We start from the raw sequence: 14,085 nt of genomic DNA, 5'->3' as shown, positions 1-14,085 counted from the left end.
TCATCCAGCTCTACACCTTGTTATCTCAGATTCTCCAGCATCGGCAGCTCCCACTATCTTAGAATAGTTAAGTACTTGTTTTCAAGTGGTGCAGACTTGATGGGTCCAAAGGGCCTTTTTCTGTGCTGTAGATGCCTATGATTCTGAGTCTGCACTGATAGAAACTATTCTACATCTACATTAGTCCCAATTTCCAGCACTTAGTCCAAAGCCTTGAATATTATGGCATTTCAAGTGCTCGTTTAAATACTTTTTACAGGTTGTGATATTCCCCACCTAATAGGCAGTGTATTGCAGCTTCCTAACACCCTTTAGGTGAAAACCCTTTTTGTTGAATCCCCACTAAAGTTCCTGCTCTCACCTTAAAATTATGCCTCCTTGTTATTGACCTTTTAACAAAGGGGAACAGCTGCTTTCTATCCACCCTGCTCATGCCTCTCATAATCTTATCACCTCTATCAGGTCCCCTCTCTGCTCTAAAGAAAACAATCTGACCTTATCCACCTTCTCTTCATAGCTAAACTGCTGCAAATAAGGCAACATCCGGAAGTATCTCCTCTGTGCCCCCTCCAGTGCAATCATATCTTAATAAAGGGAGCCCACCCGAAACGTCGACTTTCTTGTTCCTCTGATGCTGCCTGACTTGCTGTATTCCTCCAGCTCCACATTGTATTCACCCAGATCCTTCCTGCAGTGCAGTGACCAGAGTTGCAAATAGACCTCCAACTGTGGTCTAACTAAGTTCTGTACAGCTTCAACATGACCTCCATGCGCTTATAATCTATATCATGACTGATAAAGGCAAGTGCCCTATATGCTTTCCCTATTAACCTGTCCTGACACCTTCAGAGAAGCACCCAATATCCCTCTATTCCTGTGAGCTTCCTAATGTCCTGCCATTCATTGAGCACTCCCTTGTCTTCTTCCTTTTTCCAAAGTGCGTCACTTCATATGTATCATGGTTAAATTCCATCTGCTGCGGATCTGCCCATCCAACCAATCCATTTATATCCTCCCAACACCAAAGACTATCTTCCTCACTGTCAACCATCTGGCCAATCTTTGTGTCATCTGCAAAATTACTCATTGTCACGCCCACATTTTCTTCTATATTGTTTATATGTCACAAACAATAAGGGAGCCAGTACTGATCCCTGTGGACGACCGCTAGTCACTGGCCTCCAGTCACACAAACAGTCTTCTACTACTATCATCTGTCTTCTACCACAAAGCTAATTTTGCCTGTCAAAGTAGACACCTAACTCTTTCCCACATTATACTTCACCTGCCAAATTTTTGCCCACTTGTATTTTCAAATTCTGATGTCTTCGGTATTAACATTGGTCTGCCCAAATTTATTCAGTGACTAGCTAAACTATACAGAGCTGTAAAATCTCATATTTGTTACTGTTACAACTAAGATGGAATGAGTGGGCTGTCTTCATCAAGTCCCACTACTCCATGGGACACAACATATATTGAACTGTTTCAACCCAAATTGACACATATGTACTTTCTCTATATTAGACTCAGAATAAAAAAAATCCATGAACCACGCAGAGCTTGTAATGTGAAAATATAAATACCAATCCCTCTAAGTAATCCAAAACACACACAAAAACAAAAACATTTTTGTTCAGAACTATTCCATCTGTTTTGATGATGCCACCTTCCACAGGAGGGCCTCAGAAATGTCCTTCTTTACCTCAGCTGAAGATTCCCTGCTTCCATAGTTGACAGGGCTGTTAGCTATGGCCGGCCTATTTCCCACACTTCTTCCCTCACCCACTCTTACCTCCCACAACAACGATAGGGTCCCGTAGCTGCAGGGTTCCCCGTAGCCGCACCACCTCCAGTGGGAAGGCACCACCAGACAAATAGTCCCCTTCCCTCCCTTGTTAGTATTCCGCAGAGACTGTTCCCTCTGGGACTCCCTGTTCCACTCCTCCTCTACTCCCAACACCTCTCCACATCCCCACAGCACTTTCCTATGCAAGTGCAGAAGGTGCAACACTTGCCAGTTTACCTTCTTCATCCTCACTACCCAAAAACGCAAATACACTTTCCAGGTGAAGCAGCGATTTACCTGTCTTTCATTCAATCTAGTCTACTGTACTTGCTGCTCACAATGCTGTATTCTGTACACTAAAGAAACCAAACACAGACTGGGTGAACGCAAAATATCCAGTATTCAGTTTCTAAACTTGACTCTGAGCTTCCAGTTGCCTGCCACTTCAACATACCAGTGTTGCCATACCAACGTTTCTGTCTCAGGCCTGTTGCACCGCCCAGCTACAGACCTTATAGCCTTCAGAACTTAATACCAAGTTTCACAATTTTAGAGCATGAACACCTCCTTCCATGTCTATTATCCACCCTCACATCCAAATTCCTGTCTTGACATGGGTAACTTTCAGCACAGCCGAACGATTGCATCTACTCATAGCCCCTATTATCAATTATCTAGCTTCCTTTCTTCCCTGGCTTGCTATCAGCAATCCCTCTGACTGTCTACCTTCTTTTCTGTCTCTCTCTCTCCCTCTGGGTTCTGTCTCCACCTATCCCCTCACTCACACCACTCAACTCATCAGCATAAATACCATCTTTTCCTAGCTATTAGTTCTGAAGAAGGGTCACTGGACTCAAAACGTTAACTCTGTTTCCCTTTCTGCACAGATCCTGCAAGCCCTACTGAGTTTCTCCAGCAATTACTGTTTTTGTGTGTTTTTGGTCTTAGTTCTTGAAAGCAAAAGGCAATGAGATTTCAGATGTTCAGATCGCTGATAGTCTGAAATTCTTGCACACAAAAATGGACGTCACTGAACGCATGCAGTTGTTGCTGGGGACCTTTGCAGATGCAGAATTTCAAGAAATGTCATGAAACTTGTTTAGAGGACTCACAATAAAGGTTATTTTCAAGAAACAAGGGAGCTCAACTGGAAAGCTTCTTTCTGCCTGCAGGTTTCTGCTCAAATAAAATCCAACCAATCTCCAACAGAACTAGCTCTTTCCTATTTGAAACAGTGAGACGTTTTATTTGAAGTGAGGTCAAGGAAACAAGACCAGCAATTATCTGGAACCATGTGACTTCTAAGAAATGCCTTGCTAACACAAAAAGTTTAATGTGTCTTTTCATTGAACTTAAAAATATAAGAATTCACGTGTCTCCATTTGAAATAAATTTACAATCCTTCATTTCCCCCAAAAATGAAGCCTTCATAATACTAATTATTATATATACTGAATTAACTATCCTTAACTGTGGTGACAGTATGTTAATACGGTTAACCACAGTGATCATGGTTTATAGAAGGGTAAATCAACAGGGTACTTGTTTGAGATGACTACCCAGCAATTCACTTAATGTAGGCCTCTTGTGGAACGGTAATAGTGTTCTACCTTTGACCAGGAAGCCTGTTCTAGATATGTGCAACAAAATTTCTGAACAAGGTGATTAAAAATATCTTTTCACCGCTTTGTGTAATTAAGTACAATCTCTACACTGATTGCTTTCAGTAGTGTCATAGATCAGTGACCAGGTGGGATTCAGCCCCCTGTGGATTTGTAAAAATATTGCGAGGATGTTTACCCAGAGACCTCAAGTTTTTTTTTGTTGCAAAGAGGTCTACTGTAAAAGAATGTATTTCCAACAAGCGGAGATAGTAAGAACTGCCGATGCTGGAGTCAGAGATAACACAGTGTGGAGCTGGAGGAACACAGCAGGCCAGGCAGCATCAGAGGAGCAGGAAAGCTGACGTTTCGGCTCGGGACCCTTCTTCAGAGAAAAGCTCTGGCTTTAGCTGGATTATGCAGGCAACATTGACCTAGTTACCATGTCATCCAACAGATTCAAGTATTGCAAGTATTTGCCAACATTGTCAGCATTATTCTATGAGTTACATTGAAGAAACCCAGATTGGCTTTCCTCAGAGTACTGTTCTCCTTATTAGCACTGAGAAAATGTACACATATGTTGGAATGCTCTTGAAAATACATCAGCTGGCAGCTCACAAAATAAGGAAATGAACCCAGCTGGCTTCCATGTTATTCTTAATTCATTCTTTAGGTACTCATATTATTCCAAGTGCAGTTTAATATAAGTTACAAATGAAATTGAAATATCTATTACAATATAATACATAGATTTTCTCTTAGGAGCATATATATTTGTAATAATGTTGACTTTAATGTGCACAAAACAAAACCCACATTCCTAAATGTCTTATTTCAAAGAGTTTATAAAAAAATCTGCATGCTTACCACACTGCCCCTGTGTATTATTTCCAAATATTTCACTTGGAAGTTTAATTGAAAAAACTAAACCATTGAAGGTAACAAATGCCTTTAGTTTAGGAATTTCAAGCATCACATTAAGGCCTGAGCTGGAGATTTTCACATCATCTCTTGAATAGGGTAGTGACACAATGCTGTCATTGACAGTTACCTGAAAATTAAGACAAAGAGTTGCAATTTTTCTGAATAGCAAAGTGGTTTTATGTAGAGTCATAGAATGATGAAGTGCCAAAGAAGGACATCAAATCCAGGCTGACTCTTTAGCAGAGGGAACCAATTAATCATACTCTCCCAGACTTTTTCCTCAGACCTTATCTGTTTTTCACTTCAAGTATGTATGCAATTTCTGAAAAAGTAGTATTATTATATCCATTTCCACTGCCTTTTAAAACAGTGTATTTCAGATCATAAGAACTCAAAAAATTGCTTTCCTTGTGCCACCTTTGATTCTTTTATCATAAATCTGTATCCTCTTATTATTGAACCTTCTGCAACTGGAAACAGTTTATCCTTACTTACTCTAGGAAAATCCTTTAAGATTTTGAACAGTATCAAATCTTCTCATAATGCGCTCTGCTGTAAGAAGAACTACTTCGATTTTCCATGTCTGTCTGCATAACTCATATGTTTCATCCTTTCATCCCAAGGACTATTCTAATATTTTCTACAATCTAAAAAACAATCCTTCACTGGAACTTTTGCTTTCTGCCCCTTAGCTAATTATGGCTTTATGCTGTAACAGAACCTTACTTTGGGCTTTAATTTAGCTGACAAATCTATTATGTAGTGCTTTATCAAATGCTTATTGACAGTTTACATTCACAATATCAAACACACTTCCTTCATCAACTACTTCAATTTCTGTCTCAAAGTGCCCGGTTCACTTCATTAAATATATTTTGCTTTTATAAAATCTGTGTTAACTAATTTATTAGAACATACTTTGCTAAGTGCTAATTTTGTCCCAGATTAATGTTTCAACATTTCTCACCACTAATGTTTTCTGACCAAGCATAACATTAGCAATTGACTAGCCCTCTAGCATCAACCTGTATCTAAGGGAGGACTGGAAGATTGTGATCAGAAACTTTCTACAATTTCTCCATAGTTTCTTAACTTTACTCTCTTCAATACTTTGCATCAAAATTAAGTAATTTTTCTACTTCTGTTAACTGCCATTCTTTTAAGTCCTTTTTTTCTCTTTATCCATTCATCATCTATCCAATATTGCCAATGTGTTTTCACTTGCATCTCTGTTGATAGCATTCACTTCTCTAGTGTTATGATGATGGACCATCACCCATATTTTTTGCTTTACAAAATGTTGTTTTAAGTGGAGGACTGCTACAGACAACTACTGCTTTAGATTCGGTGAGGGTCTGGAAAAGTCCTGTGTGAGCCCATGGAATGTAGCACATGTAAATTGTCAGGGAAACATCAATAGAAGAGACTTAACAAGGAGAAATAATGATGTTGGGGAGGGTGTGGGGAGCTGACTATCTCTCTCCTCTAGACAGAAAGCCACCTCTTGCAAACATGGCTGTTTTACCCTGAAGAAATATATAAAACACGGGTTAAAAAGGCAGTTTCAACTCTACTGGCTTATATGTAAACTATTTTGAGTTTGAACATTAGCATGTTATGAAGGTCACTGTCAAAGAACTATCACATTGTTACTCTTATGTTGGAGGTAAAGGAGGACCCCTCCCAGTCCGAGTGCAAACCAGTTATAAAAAATGAATCCGGTCAAAAGAACTACAAAGTGAAGAATCTCAAAAACAGATTAAAAACCGAAAGAACTGCAGAAGCTGTAAATCAGGAACAAAAACAAAGTTGCTGGAAAAGCTCATCAGGATTGGCAGCATCTGTGAAGGACAAAACAGAGTTAACGTTTCGGGTCTGGAAATCTGTTCTGAGGAAGGGTCACCAGACCCAAACATTAACCCTTTTTTTTCCCTTCACAGATGCTGCCAGACCTGCTGAATTTTTCCAGCAACTTTGTTTTTGTTCCTCAAAAATCGATTGCTCGATTGGTGGACAGTGGGAGCCTTTTTCCTCGGATGGTGATGGCTAGCACGAGGGGACATAGCTTTAAATTGAGGGGTGGTAGATATAGGACAGATGTCAGAGGTAGGTTCTTTACTCAGAGAGTAGTAAGGGCGTGGAATGCCCTGCCTGCAAAAATAGTAGACTCGCCAACTTTAAGGGCATTTAAATGGTCATTGGATAAACATATGGATGATAATGGAATAATTTAGGTTAGATGGGCTTCAGATTGGTTTCACAGGTCGGCGCAACATCGAGGGCCGAAGGGCCTGTACTGCGCTGTAATGTTCTATGTTCTATGTTCTATGCTCATCTGCCAATGTCAATGCTACCAAACCAACTCAATAACAGATGCTCTTCATGAACAATTCAGAGACTGATCCTCATTAACTTTTTTATTAAACATTTTTCTTTTTGGACTCACCTAATTTCTTATCCACTTGGATGTTTGTTGCATTGTTTATTCTTCTCACTTTTCATAATGAATAAATTCACTCTTTGTTAATTCAAAACAATCTGGTTAAATTTTTTTTTAAAACGTGAATTCATTTGGACCTGGGAAAAAGAATCCACAAGGAAAGGGATTCCTTTAAACTAACTTTGTTTAAACCAATCAATAGGATGAGTGAATAATGAAGGAGAACCAGTTCATCCCTCCTTATTTGGGAGCTTAACAATTTGGGCATCCTTCTGGAACTGTAACAAACTGGGGAACTCGCCCACGGTCTGGTTGTAACATTTGTTATGATAGATGACATGTATGATCTCAGCCACAGTCTCTGCCTTTGCAAGCAAGTTCACTTTTTGGTCCCCACTTGGGATTCACCTTTGTTTCATTTCCCTTTTATACTGATGTGTTTATAAAAAAAACTTTTAAAGTCCCTTTTATGTTAGCCACTTGCATGATTGTAGTCAACGCATGGAAAGTGCTTCCAAGGACAGAAATGCATAATTATACTTACCCAGTGCTGAATTCCAGTTGGATCAATATTTGTGATCTGTATATCTAGTTCTTCAAATTTCACTATAATAGCACGTGGGCACAAGACACTGTCTTGAGTATCACAGTGATAGTTGTCAATGTAAATACCAAAGTTGGTAGGTGATGGGTTTGTTTCTTCCATAAGGATATAGGTACAATTTCCATCATAGGTGTAATATTGGCCATCAAATGTAACAAAATGTGAGCCTCCCCATCCATTGCAGTAGCCTATGTATATTAAATTTGAATGACATCAGTTTAATTTCAGCAATAATATAGAAATGATTTCTCCTAAAGAAAGCAAAATAACTTGTAAAATGAACTTAATTGTGATATAATTCATTCACATCTTCTACTACTTTTTCTCTTTTACTTCATCAAAGTAGCAGCTTAACAGTCACACATAACAATTAAAGAAATTTATCCACAATAAAATATAGGAAATGATTAGGTGTAGCAATAGTTAGCACTAATATATTAGTCACCACAATCATTGTTCAAATATAGGAATGTAGCTAAGTCTAGAACAAAATCTTAGATATGTGACACTACTTAATTTTCAGTAGTTTTGCTTTCTCCGAAACTACTTTGGCCATCAAAACAGTAATACCCTCTCAACTGACCCTGAATAAACCCTTGGCACTATTCTGAAGATGAGCAAAGGTGACCTTTTATACTTTGGCCAACATTCAGCTCCCAACCAACATCACCTGCTAAAATATATGGCCATCATCACATTGTTGATTGTGAGAAATCTGAAAATTTTTATCACATTTGCTTAATTATACTTGAGACTGCACTTCAAGAATGACACATTAACTGCAGGGATCTTTTCTTTATCTTCCTTCTTTAAAAAGGTTGTTCAGGTACTTCATTGCCAGGTTTTTGATACTGATGTTAAAAAAAACCTACTGAATGAAACCCCGACAAAAGGTGGGCATTAGCATTTCATTTGTAAAAGTTAAGACAAAAAATGAAAAACAAAACACTGATGAAAATAACAACTGAATATGATACAGTTGTTCAATCTATCAGTGAATGATCACTATTCTTTCTCTGACTTTTTGCATTGTCCTCATGTTCTATTTGCAAGCAGTCTCTGGCTGGAGAGAGATTACCGGCAGAATCTTATAGGGGATCTGTGGCAACATGTACGACAAAGTTAGGCAAGCATCCTGACTTTGAGATCATCTTGCCCCATTTTTTTTTAACCCTTTACACAAGCAGGATGACCAAATTCTTGCCAGCCAGCGGTGTATAGCCATGGACAGTGATAAATGCTTATTAAGTTCCTTGTTGACAACACAACTTGCCTCATTAATATTCCAGTTGCAATCTTACCAAACTCACTCAACAATCAAGACATCAGGAAAACCCGACATGGAAACCAGAGAGAATGCTAGTTCGGTTGAGTTCCCCGCTTGCTCCAAACGAATTCCATGTTGGACAAAACGCACCAACATCACAACGGGCACTTGCCACACGTACCCTACATCCATGGTCATTAGCATCCGATAATTGTCAGCCTCCAAGATCCATTACGGCACATCTCTGATCCACTTATAGGATATTTCTCACTTTGATACTGTACCTTGGGCCAGACTGTTAACTATCAGTATAATGCTACAGCAAGGACACCGCGTTCAGTGACGTATACCCGGCTCAGGGACTGGACTAAGCTCCAGGATCCTGCAAGCAGAGTAGGACACCGATTCTCCTTGTCTGCAGAAAATATGAGGAGCTATGCAGGGTAGCATGCACTGACAGTGCTTGTCTGGGTGCACATTGTGTTTTTAAAGGCAGCACTTGCACCAGGGAAGGCAGTCAATTCTGGAATCTCTGGTGAGTGGTAGTTTTTCTGGGAATAGTATGCGGTGAGATGGACCTAGAACGACAACCACTACACCAATCACAAACATGATGCTATTGACATCTGGTGCGACTAGAAAGGATAAAATCCAGAGTCGTTACATCAGGACTTAGTGAAGATTGCGGAAGCGTCGAAGGAAATAGCTAATATGAAATTGAAATGGTATGACGATGTGTTGCATGGGGACAGAGAATGAGAGAGAGTGTCACTGTGGTGAGGCAAGTGACGAAGATGGGTCTTGCAGCCAGATGAGAAGAAGACGGCCTAAGATCAGGTAGAAGCGTGCCGTGGCGAGAGATTTAAACATTGAGGGATTGGAAAAAGAATAGATGATTGATAAGAAGAGATGGAGAAGGGTAATCAACCAGTATAATAGTTTCATTAAGGAAATATCATTTTCTTTCAACTTTGTACTTACAGTCACACTCATAATGGTAACAACAACCATTTTTGTCATACACTTTGACAGGTTCATGGCCATTGGCACATTCAACAGGTTCAACAGTTGGACAGACCACAGGTTGTATAGAAATGATATTCTTTTCTATGCATGTTGCCATTAAACATTCACAGAGTAGCCATGTTTCATTGTACTGTAATGAGTAGAGAAATAGTTTAGAGGCACATGCAGGCATGATACGTAGTATTTATCATGTTCTATTTAAGCATTTACTTTTAGTGTTTTTATCCTTTCTTGGATAATTTATTGTAAATATTTATCATCACTATTTCCAGCAGGGCCTGACTCTATACAGTGATGAGTTTGCACTGTTTCCATTCCAGCTTTTGTTAAATAGCTTCTGGTAATTTTCAGCTACTACTTTTCTACCGTAAGTAGTTTGAGTGAATAATCTGAACAACTAACCATAGCTATTTTTCCTTCTTCAATGCCATACTCTTATACAATGTACTGTGCTGGCCTTTATTGAGAGTTCACCACTGCATTGTGCTGCATCAAATAACTCATTCAGAACCTTGAATAACTTGACATCGAATGTTATGTACATCTAGAGACAGAACTTTTGACTTAGGTTGGAGGAACTGTAATGTGGTTCAACTGATTACATTTCACACATTTTACTCTAGAGTATAATTAGTGGAATAATTACTGTGCTATTAATGACATCAAGGATTAAGGGGGGTTATATGTGAAAATGGTGTTAAAGTAGATGATCTGTCAGGATCTACAATTGCAAACAGACTCACAGGGCCAAATGGCCTGCTCCCGCCCCTATGTATGAATATATTCTTAGGCATCAAACATACTAATCTGGAGATTGAATTGTATACAGGCATAGTAATTGCTCATTGCATAATAAAATTGGCATTGTCTTGATGCCAAAAATATGGTATTTCATAGAATCCCTACACTGTAGAAACAGGTCATTCGGCCCAACAAGCCCACACCGATCCTCAGAGCATCCCACCCAGACCCATCCCCCTGTAACCGAACTAATCTACACATCTCTGAACACTACGGGCAATTTAGCATGGCCAGTCCAGCTAGCCTGCACATCCTTTGGACTGTGGGAGGAAACCAGAGCACCTGGAGGAAACCCACGCAAACACGGGGAGAATGTGCAAACTCCACACTGACAATCGCCCGAGGGTGGAATCAAACCCTGGTCTCTGGCTCTGTGAAGCAGCAGTGCTAACCACTAAGCCACATTACTATCATGTAACATGTACTTGCCTGTCTTGGAGGATCAAAATCTGGACAAGCTTCTATTTTTGTGGTGGGTTCAGTTGGTGAAGTTGTGAAGCTGGCACTACTCACAGGTGCACTTGTAGGAGCAGGTATTGTGGTTCCACAAGGCCATATATGTTTTTCAATACTACAAGTGTCATTGCATTTTGCAAAGATGCAAAATCCATCTTTATCAGTGTAGTTATATATAACTTCACCTAAAATGTGAGAAAAGGAAAATTCAGAATTAAATGTGCTCAATAGCACACAGTAAACGGAAGATTTACAAAAGGACTTCCCACGACGTTAAGTAGCAAAAGTTACAAATGGATGTGATACAATTATTCTGTGGCAGTCTCAACAGATTATTAATATCATATCAATGCAATATTACACAAATTTCCCGTGCAAAGCAAGCCGTTTGCACAGCCAAAGCGAGCCAATGTAAGATCAGTTTTTGAATTAGATTTGATGAAATACATCAGTTTCATAGACTCACTGGTAATAGAAATCACACACAATGGTGCCTAATAAAGGATAGCAATATTATACTGTGAAGGTCAGCATAGCAATATTAAAAATGGTGATCTTTGTAATTTTCACTGTTAACTTCCATTGGATTGAGAGAAGTACTAAATGCAAAATGAAAGTTAGACGCCAAAATTAATAGAGGATTATTAATCTAAACAGCAAAAATCCATATGCAGCCCAATGATTATGTAGGGCATATTAATTTCAAAGGAAAAAATGATTATCTAATTTTGAACTCAAAATTATTAATCATATGAAACAAGTTATTGAAAATTCCAATATTTCTCACATTTGAACATGGATTGATACTGATATGCTTTATTGGAATTCTGAACTCTGTCTTTGTTTCCTTGGAAGCTACTCCCAATCAGAAAATCATAATTGCCATGTACTTCAACAATTCATGTTTCGATTTGACAACATCATGTGCGTGTAATGTTATGGAAAGAATCTCAAAGAAGCAGCATATGAATTTTCACATATTTGCCTCTGCCACTCTTTTGTTATGCTTGGGGTGTGGTGGGGTGCTAGTGTGTTAGAGGAGGGGGAGTCACGTACCTAGTAAATCAAATCGTTGTAGTGGCCCAAAGCTTTGGCAGTCATCAGCTCTACAAAAGCAAGATGGATGAGCCGTCCAAGAATATTTACCCTCATCTGATAAATATCTAACACTCTGGGCTGGAATCTACTAAAGACCCAAAAAATATCAGGTTCCCTGCCTTATTTTTGTCTTCATGTCAGTGGGAGATATCAATTTTCTAGGTACAATTGAGACACCTTTACTTAAAAATGGTGAATAACCAAGTTAATATACTGGAAATAAAAGTCATGCCATCACTGGGTGATAGAAAGCACTGAGGGATCAAATTGGTTTTGAATCAGTGCTTCGGAGATCTGTTAACAGCTATACAATTTCTTAAAAATCCAGCTTCAAGAAGATGAGGGGAAGATTATTTTCTGACTTTAGTGAGGAGAAGGCTAAATACAACTATATAGAAGCTCAGTGCTGTTTGCAATGGCGTTATCCTTGACATGAGATTTCACCATCTCTATTCATTTCACCTCAGCACCAAATCTTTATGTTTCTTTCTCCCTTGTTTATTTTTATTCCCTTAAATGATTATCAACACATTCTTTGAAGACAAACTAGGGTTAAGGATATTGTTTTGAGCACACTACCTATGAGCAATTGTAGGATCAGGAAGAACCAAATAACATGTATAGTTCAAAATGGATCAACCAGCCAACAAGAATTATTGTACAGAAACTCAGAAGGAGAAAGATGAGGAAAAGCACTGGAATGGATGAAAATGTATTCAGAAATATGCTAAAGGATTTGAGAGGAAGTTGGGAATAAGAAGACCTAAAGCCAATGAGCATTAGAGTAAGAAATACTATAATACTGCAACAATTGAGGTAAAATTCACACAACTGTTGAATTGGCAAAAAGGAGTTTCACTTTGTTGCTATTGTTATGATGTAAATTTAGGCGAACTCACATAATAAGAGTCTGATATGATGTTGTATCTAAGCAAATGAAAAAGCCAGTACGAAACCGGAAGTAAGTCCTACCTGAGGGTCCAGAGAAGGACCATGAGTGGGCTCTTGTGATGCAGTGGCAATCTCCCGACCTCTAGTCAATGAGGCCTGGGTTCAAGTCCCACCTGCCTCACAGATCTGTCATAGCATTCTCTGAACAGGTTGATTTTGAAAATAAACAGAGAGGGATGTAACTCAAAGAGCAATTTAATAACAAAGAGAGTTTAAAATGAAAAGTTTTATGATTTAAGAAGACATAAAGCAGAGGGATCCCATAACGTACAGAAGAGTCAGGGTGAAAAAAGCAAAAAACAAATTACCTTGAGAATACCAAGTTCCATTTACAACGCAGAAACATTCTGTGGTTGCAGATGAATAGCTTGTGCTAGGAGAACCAGTCGTATGCACAGAGGAAGCAGTCGGTGTTGGTTGAGAAAACGTTGACGGCATCTTGATCGCAGTTGTAGACACAGAACTTGCTGATGCAGTTCTGGTGACTGGAACAGTGACGGCAGTAGTTGAACTCCATTTATTGACAGTTGTGGCAGACTGATTTATGGTGAGAATCCCAGAGGTAGGAGAACTCACAGACGTTATGCTTGTAAATGTAGCTGGAGGGATTCGAGTAATTGTAGATGTTGATGATTGCAAATTTGTTGCGATTTGAGGTGATGTTACATTTGGTGATGCAATTGAAGCAAGTGAAGCGGTTGTTGTTGTAGAGAGTTTTGTGAATGGGGAGGTGGTTGAAGATGGAATTAAGGTTGACTGTGATTCAGTTGTTTCAGTTGCAGAGATAGTAGCTGCTGTAGAGCCAGTGGGTGTTACAGCACTATTGGTGACATGTTTGCTTGTAACGGTTGTTCGAGATGTGGCTGAAAGTGGCGTTGGTGTTGATGTTGGTGGTTTTACTGATGGTGAAACTGATTTTGCTGTGGTTGTGGTTGAAAATTCAGAGACTGTCATGGTTGTAGATTCTGTAGAAGATTGTCTTCTGGTCATTGTTGGTGTTGGGGTTGGGGTTGATGCAGCCGGTGTTGCAGACGGTGTCATGCTTGTGGTTGGTGTAGTGCTTACTGTTTCAGGCGTCCGAGTTACCTTTGTACTCGTCGTTGGTTTTGAGCTTGTTGTTTCTCT

General features: G+C 39.2%; 1 protein-coding gene across 1 annotated transcript in view; it reads right to left on the bottom strand.

Moving 5' to 3' along the window:
• The window catches only part of LOC109924216 (mucin-5B-like), a 123,435-nt gene that overhangs the window by 34,982 nt on the left and 74,368 nt on the right, over positions 1-14,085 (bottom strand). Inside the window, exons 28-30 of the mRNA XM_048607281.1 lie at positions 9,610-9,784; positions 7,302-7,549; positions 4,261-4,444 (exon numbers count right to left, since the gene is read on the bottom strand). Of these exons, the coding sequence (XP_048463238.1) occupies positions 4,261-4,444; positions 7,302-7,549; positions 9,610-9,784 (607 nt within the window). The remainder of the gene's footprint in view (positions 1-4,260; positions 4,445-7,301; positions 7,550-9,609; positions 9,785-14,085) is intronic.

This window comes from Rhincodon typus, chromosome 17 (assembly GCF_021869965.1).
Source record: "Rhincodon typus isolate 14 chromosome 17, sRhiTyp1.1, whole genome shotgun sequence".
Taxonomy (NCBI): Eukaryota; Metazoa; Chordata; class Chondrichthyes; order Orectolobiformes; family Rhincodontidae; genus Rhincodon; species Rhincodon typus.
The sequence above is the reverse complement of the archived record's forward strand: the minus strand, read 5'-3'. Positions and strand labels throughout refer to the sequence as shown.